This window comes from Formica exsecta, unplaced genomic scaffold (assembly GCF_003651465.1).
Source record: "Formica exsecta isolate Colony F162 unplaced genomic scaffold, ASM365146v1 scaffold191, whole genome shotgun sequence".
NCBI lineage: Eukaryota > Metazoa > Arthropoda > Insecta > Hymenoptera > Formicidae > Formica > Formica exsecta.
This window is the reverse complement of record NW_021849211.1, coordinates 829,660-838,028: the sequence shown is the minus strand read 5'-3', so window position 1 is coordinate 838,028 and position 8,369 is coordinate 829,660. Positions and strand designations below refer to the sequence as shown.

Here is an 8,369-nt window from a genome sequence, read left to right as displayed (position 1 = left end):
AGGAATGCAGCGGCGATAGGGCGGCCGCTTTTAATTTCCTTCCTGCCGCTGCTGGTGCGGCTTCGTTAGTACTGGAAATGTTCTTATCGCGCTGCAAAACTTTTCTTCTTTCTTTTCTTTTTAATTGTTAATGAAGTAAAGTTTTATCCATAACGAAAATTTTTGTAATAGTCACGGATTCTCTAATTGTAGTCGTTGTTTTATTTTGCACGCGATTCTCCATTAATCGTTCCATTAACTCTCTATCTCACGTATTTGTGTTTAAAGCTTCTGTCCCGCTGCAAATTCGTAAAGTATCTAGAATGTAGCGACATAAATTACCGATTGCGGCAATTCCCGGTCGACAGATAAAGAATGTATGTGGTGCGAGTCGCTTAGTGCGCCCCGTAAGCGGGATATTTCCCAATTAAGCTCTCCCTACAAACAGGGGTGGTAGTGGTGGTGCATTTTAGCTCGTGTGCCGCATGTGTACGCTTTCCGCGCGTGTTGATGCCATTACTTGCTGCCACTATACAAAGTCTTTCCCGTACTTGGGCCAGCAATCCCCACGAGGAACTGTTTAATAGCTTGCTACGGGAATTCTCCAGGACGATCGGTTACCTAACATGCGTCTAATAAGACTGATGATGATCGAGTCGGGCGAAACAACGTAAGAGGAAATTAAGTACGTAGGCCCGACACGAGTCAGACATATGCTACTCCAATTTGCATTTTGTTCCAAGTTTTAATTGGTTTTAATCTTTCGTGGGTTACACTCGCCTCGCGCTTCACGTACCAACTTTTAACCCTTTCCACTCGAAAGCCAAATAGACCCGCCGCCCGCAAACTTCAACAGTTTCTCTCTCTAAACCGAATGTACTTTATGTGTTTAAGCTAAAAATAATCCCATTAGCATTTTATCTAGAAATCTGTTGATGGTTATTTTTAAGTTTTTTTCTTTTTGTATATTATACAGAATTACCGAATAAGCAAAACGTTACCATGGAAATCACATAAAAATATACATTGCAAAAATTTTTGATTATAATTTGGTTATTACTATAAATCATATTTATATAATCATATTTACAGTTAGTTTTAAAATGGTAGCTATTAAAAGATATATGAGGGAGAAAGAAAACAATGGCAATAATTGGAAATAATAAATCGATGAAACAAACAATTATTTTCTCGTTTATATACGTACACTAAAATCTCTGATTTTTAATTTAACTTTGCAAACAAAAAAATAAAATATTTTAACTTAAACATCCTAGTTTTATTGAGAGTTTTACTGTGAGTTCAACCTTTTGCTTGAACTTTTTAATTGACGTAGGAGCTTCTTTAATTGATCACACAATTATCTCGAGAAACAAACGTTCTGTTTCTGCAATGTAAGACAGAGAAACACTACTCGTCTTAACAATCCACGTACACGTGTATCTGTATCTGGAGTTAGTTGAAACTGAACGACGGATGTCCAAGGGATTTGAGCGTCCTTGTCTTTCCCGACTGCCCGCAAAGACACCGGCAAGTTCCTGTAACTTTGTGCTGATTGCGGCAAACTCTACCTACCATCCGATAACTTACACCAGTCAAAGGCCACCAAGTACACACATACATACACACACACACACACACACACACACACAATGTACGCGCGCACACTCTCGCCATATTGGATTCGTCGTTACACGTCAGTGCGCCGTAGATATGCCCTTTTCAGGATTGGATCCAGGATTACAGCAAGTATCCTGGATTACCGGGTTTGGCAGTTACTAGAGATGTCATATCCTTGGGAATTGGTTTTGCCCAGGATGTATTACGCGGAATCGGCCTAATTACGTTCTGTCTGCTGGTACTAAGATATTTATGATAAAGCTTGTCCCGACTTCGGATCAGGAAGTAAAAAATAATTGGTTTGACGATATGACAGATCTTGACTCATCAGATCGAAATATTGGAGATAGATAATCTTTATTATGTTTTATAGCAAACTCTCTGAAACCGCGTGAAAAAATTTCAGACAATTATACTGCTTTTACTGAGGTCTTACTATAAAAAAGTTTTCTACTTCTCACAATCAATCGAATTTAATATCTTCTTACATTTTTAATATTTTCACTATTTTAAAGAGAATTCTCGTACATTTAATAGAAACAAATAAATCTATACATACATACGTATGTATATATACATATAGCTAATTATTAATTACTATAATAGCATATTTTTATGTTTCTATTATAGTTCCGTTAGATGCATACCTTGGTTTATATTGCGCACATTTCAAGTAGAGTCCTCGTTAAATGTTTTCCTAACATTCAAGTTTTTGCATTACTATCATGTTTCGAAAATTTCTACCCAACTACTGCATAAATCCTTTGTGGTTTCATGTCAAGATGGACTCGACATATTATTTTGCGGCTATCCTTCACATAATTCTCTTCAAATACTTGATGCAAAATATAATTATAATCACAGAACTACATTCCTGGCATCTTTATAAGAGAAACTCCACAAATAATAGAAATTTATCGTTATATTAAATTGTTTCTTGTTTTACACTACTTGATAAGATAAACCGAGGACAAAAAATTTGATACGTATATATACATATGGAATATACTTAATCAATTATTATTTTATTAGTCGAAATTAATTCAGACTGTAAAGGAGTAATAAAATACATGCAATTAAAAATACATGCAGCGAATCGTTATGTACCTAGATTATTCTTCAATATTATTCACAAGTGGCAGCGTTCTCCTTGAATCTTGCTTTTAAAATTTATATTAATGTAAAATATTTATGGCTTTTAAATAAAATACGATAGCTAAAATTTAAAATAGAAATTTCCTAATTGAAAGTGAATTTCATTAAAAGTTATATTAAGAAAGTACAAAAATGTTCTCGTTATTATATTTAAAAAAAATTTAATTATATACACTTATTTATATGTCATTATAACAAACGAGAAAGCGTTTGGAGCTCGACAATAACAACCATTCACATTCAAATTGTGTATGTTTGGCATAACATGATAATTTATAAAAATATATTTTGTAAAAGTGGCAAAAAAAAAAGAGAGAGACATAATAGAAAGAAATAATAAATTGATCAAACCGCAATATATGTCGTTATATAGTATATTATATGCTGTGTGTGTGTGTAAAGCATAACGTAAAAGCAACATCTGGTCATATGGTTAATTTGCTATAAGGTTCTTTAATGTAGCATGCTGCGATTGAGATAGGTGATAAAATACACGCGTAAAAGGTAATAACAAATTTATATATTCACGTGTACATTAATGGCTAGCAAACAAGAAAAAACATATTGTTAAAAATATATTGACAGGGAAAAAAATTTAAAAGCTTTATAAAATACATCTCTTTGTAAAAATCGATTTCTGAGCAGAATTTAAAAGAATGTATTTCACATAAATATAAAAGATTATAAAAATCTTAATTAATATATTTTTGCTAATAGATTGTATTTTTTATTTTGAAATGACAGGATATTGATAATATCGCTATGTGATTAAAATACCGTATGATGTAGCTGCTATCCAATATATTGAGCATAGTTTCGTGGTTAGCTCGCTGGGGAACGAAAATTAGCTTGAAATTAGGATGCCCTAATGGCCGTGATAATTGATATTCGATGCGTATATTGAGGCTTCTCTCTCATATAATATATGTTGTTGTTTCCTATATGTATATTGTTGCCATCAATAGCCTGTTTTCAAATTCAACATGTTGTGCAAATAACTTATTATTTAACCGACTTATCATATTATATCATATTATTATCAACAAGTGTCTTACATTTTTATATTTGATAAAGACATCTCATTTTTCTTCTGTTATAGATTACATGGGTGAGGAGAAGAGACAGACAGTTGTTAACAGTTGGTACCAGCACGCACTCCATCGACAAAAGATTTGTCATTAGGCATTCGAGCACCGATTGGCAGCTCACTATACGTGCCGTAACGGTGGACGATGCTGGCATCTATGAATGTCAGGTATTTCGACGTAATTCGTTTATTTCTTGTACGATACTTCTAATTTTCGTTTCATACTGCACAGCTGTATAAAAAATGAGATTAAACTTTTAATAGCGATTGATTAAGCTATTGTTTTGTTTTCAACTATGCCTGGCAATTCAGTTCTAATACACGGTTCCGTGACACTTCGTTAAAGGTTTCATATCAAAAATGTCAGTTGAAATATCAAAGCGGTCGGCTACAAGCCAATAAGGTCGCTTGCTTGATTAGGCGCGTCTTTAACCACAGTAGGGTTGTCTAAGGGATAATCAACGTCACTTGTTTGACTATGAATACAATTTCTAATATACCTAATTATAACATAATATAACTCATCATAATGTAAAAACTGACTATTATTATATCTGGAAAAATTTTTTATGCTCTTAATATTTTTAAATATTATATTTTATCTATAACGTTTTACAAGATAATTTATTAATTCTATACAAGATCAATCGTTTTTAAATTATTTTGATTAATAAAAAAGAAACACCATATTTACTTATAATATTTCCTATATTCCGCAATATTCTAATCAGTTTAAAAATAAATTTATATTGAAAAGACATGATATATGAATATTGCTTTGTAAATTACGTCGGGAAAATAAATTACTGAAACATTTTATCTCTTTTTTATTAAACTTGTGTCGTTCACCCTAACATAACATGATAAGTTAAAGGTGTCGCTATATTATGATCGCAGGTGACGTCGCATCCGGTACAGCGAAACTTCGCCCGTTTGAAGATCACGGAAGCGTTCTCGATAATACCAGGTGCGCCTGATTTGCACGTGAAGCAAGGCTCGAGCCTCCGTTTGGAATGCCAACTTATAGCGGCCACGGAAAAGCCTCTTTACGTCTTCTGGTATCGTCAAGGCCGTATGATAAATTACGACGAGGAGCCCGGCGTCGACGTCAAGCTCACGTCGAGCGGCTCCATTTTGACAGTGAACAAAACGAAGCTTACGCATAACGGCAACTACACGTGTGCGCCTAGTAACGCCAAGGCGGCGTCTGTCATGGTCCACGTGATTGAAGGTGAGAGAAATGTAGCGTCATTCTGTCGCTAGTTTCGGTTGAATTTAATTCGTGACTTGATATTATTGAAAGCAATCTCTTGGCGCAAAATTAATCCGAGATATTATTTTGTACTAACGTAAGAGACGAAATAGTTTCTAGAGTAAGTATTGTAATTTAATTTTAATAAGAAGAGAATATACAAGAGGAATATCACATGTATCCTTTTTAAACATTTGTTTAGAGGAATAAATATTCATTTATCTTAACTTAAAAAAATAATAGTATATATTTTAATGAAATATTTATCTTCTATTAATATACGAATCTTGTCTATAAATAGTGTATTTTAGATATGAACTAGAGACTGGAACATTATCAAATTTACTAAAGTTAATATGTTAGTGAGTTATGTTTCTAAACACATGCAAATCTGTAGGCGCATTGTTTTGCATTCTCGACGCAAAGCAAGATATAATGACTATTTGCTGATTATAAATAAACAGTCGATAAACAGTTGCAGTTTAGAAAATCTTGCAACAGCGTGAATAATGATGTTTGTTATTAGCGCTTGCTTACAGGATATGTACATACGTACATACATACGTAGGTAGGAAATATTACAAATACGCTACGAATATATCGCAAAAATTTATCTAGACGGATTCCGTGATGTCGCGTCAAAACATATAAAAAAATGAAACTTTAAATAAAACAGCGTTTTATACCGGATTATTAAATCATTCGCTTTTATTTTGCCGATAAAATATTTTTAAACTTGATATAAATAATTTGTGCATTTTTTCATATTTGATGCTACTATAAGTCAACAATTCAAGAAGCGGTATCTATCGATATATACGTGCATGCTGAATCATTTTTTTTAGATTTAATATTTCAACAAATCATTGTGATACACTTAAAATAACGATTGATTTAATCTGAGGGCAAACTACCCGGTCGCGAATGCATCGATCATAGGCAGAATCTGCGATTTTGGAATATAACGCGATAGTAATTGACTCGCTTTATATGCCGGTGAAGATCAGTGCCGATCGACGGTAGGAACTTCCGAAACTTGAATATTCATTAGAGTAAGAGCCGAACAATTAAACGGTTGTAGGAAGCTCATTACGATCGGATTTAGCGGCTCTCGTAGACGCATTCATCCCCGATCCCGCGTAGCTCGCCTGCGATAACGACGAAGGGCGGTTCAAAATTGTACGACCGCTTTACTAACGACGGAACTTTTACCCTCTGTATTCGCTGCTAGGACGAAGTTCGACGCAATTTTTCGAAAGTACGGTGTAAGTTCTCTCGGGTCGGCCTTACCCATACTTTAACGCGCTTAGTAGCTATGTAATAACGCGATAGTCTGCGAGACATTATCAAACTTATCTATTATTTTCTCTTTACAAGACGATACACAATGATTTTATTTTAATTCTTTTTTTACACTCGTTCTACGATGCCTTCGACATTGCCGGTCGTAGAAAGTTTCCCCAACACATTAATGTGTATATATATTATATATGTTGTATCAAGTCTAAAGTTTTATCTATTTTGTTCTTGGAAAATAAAGAGAGAGAATATATCAAGCTAAATAGAAAAAATTCAATAGATAAAATTTTTGATGAATTCTTTTTATTTATAAATTCAAAGCTACTGCTATGTGGTTAATAATTGTGGATTAAATATATAATTTTGAAAACTTGCATTACATATAATACATATAAAAGCTAATTCACATAAAAAATATTTGTATTATATTTTGTCATAAAAAAATATAACAATTTATAATTTCAAAATATTGCTGACATTGCTGAGATTTATGGCAATTTATTAAAAGTCGCGAATAAAGAATTATACAAAAATAAACTTATTAAATTATTAATTAAAATTACTAAATTTGTTTAGAATTAGATTTTAGTATTAGTAATAGAACTTGTTTTAAAGGATTTCGCATGACGGTAAAAGAAACAGACATTCTGAAAAATTCGCGAAGTCCGACAGATATTCATCCAATGTTTGCCGTGTCTCCATTGACGTGACAACTGAAAGAGCTTCACGAACGTGACCAGATTGTCAACATGGTATTTTCTACAGGAAGAAGTGCGAAGTGATCCACGTTTCATCTTATATCTCAACTAGAAACGTGGCACGGTCTGAAATAATTTAAAACATTGTTTCTACTTTCTCACGGGAAGATTTTATTATTCTATTTGAAGAAAACACTTTCTTGCTTTTCTCTCAATATAACTTCTTTCTCCGATCTAACTATAAATATATATATGTATATATACGCAAAGAGTAGCTAATCTAAAATTAAGCAGCCTACACGTATTGCTTATTATTCACTTTCCTCCTCTATCATCGTATGAAACGCAGCTTTCTAATCTCGTTGCAGAAGAGGAGAAGCCAGCGGCGATGCACGGGGGTGACAGAAGGAACCTCAGCCCGGCAATTTTGGCGAGTAACTTTCTAGTGTCCCTTCTAGCGGCCGTCAGCTGGAGGATACCGAGTTTCACGAACCTTTACCCGACGTGAATTACCGCCGTCCCTCCGGCGGCGGCACTTTACTGTCCCTCTGCGACGAGGGTCCCTCCGTCGAGGAAACGAGTTCCCGGGTCATCGTTTTGCTGCTCGGCGCGGCGCGATCCCAAGAAGAAACTCCATTCATGGGGATTGTGCGCAATGTGGTGCACCCACAAACTCGGCGATACCTTACTCGGTTTACCTTGTAAAACGTGTGTTTTTCTTGCGTATATTAAATAAACGCAGTTCGGGTGGTAGTCGCGATATGCGCGCTCGGCTCTCGTGTCTCGTCTCTGACAGTGTCCTGTGAGCTCAAAGGTTGTCAGCGAGTCTGTCAGTTTGTTTAGTGCACACATCGGTGAGACATCCACTCTTCAACTCCCCCTCATTCCTTTATCTACTTCTATCTTGGCCCGTTCTCGCGCGAGTGCCGCGTAAATGTGCTTGGCCGGACGATTGTATTCCGTTTTGGAATTGAGGTAGCGATTTACTGTAGGATATGTTTTATTCTAATACACATACACACACGTACATACATATACACTTTCTCGTGTAATCTCCGTCTCTCATTGCGTGCGAGGTTACAATCCAAGCTCCTGTCCACGCGACATTTCCATAATAAAGATGAGAAATAAGATTTCAACATGTAAATACAAACGCAATTGTTTCTGTTATATAGATTTTTTTGATGATAATAAGTCGTATAAAATAACTATATTTGAAAGAATTTTCAACACTTTAAGAAATTGATAATTTTGACAAATTAACTTTACATATTGTGAA

General features: G+C 34.6%; 1 protein-coding gene across 3 annotated transcripts in view; it reads left to right on the top strand.

The window, feature by feature from the left end:
* LOC115233818 (neural cell adhesion molecule 1-like) overlaps positions 1-8,202 on the top strand; it is an 80,648-nt gene extending 72,446 nt beyond the window's left edge. For all 3 annotated transcript variants that reach the window (XM_029804418.1, XM_029804419.1, XM_029804420.1), the window contains 3 exons: positions 3,854-4,009; positions 4,739-5,072; positions 7,459-8,202. In XM_029804418.1, the coding sequence (XP_029660278.1) occupies positions 3,854-4,009; positions 4,739-5,072; positions 7,459-7,598 (630 nt within the window). In that variant the 3' untranslated portion in view covers positions 7,599-8,202. The remainder of the gene's footprint in view (positions 1-3,853; positions 4,010-4,738; positions 5,073-7,458) is intronic.
* Positions 8,203-8,369: the final 167 nt, after the last annotated feature.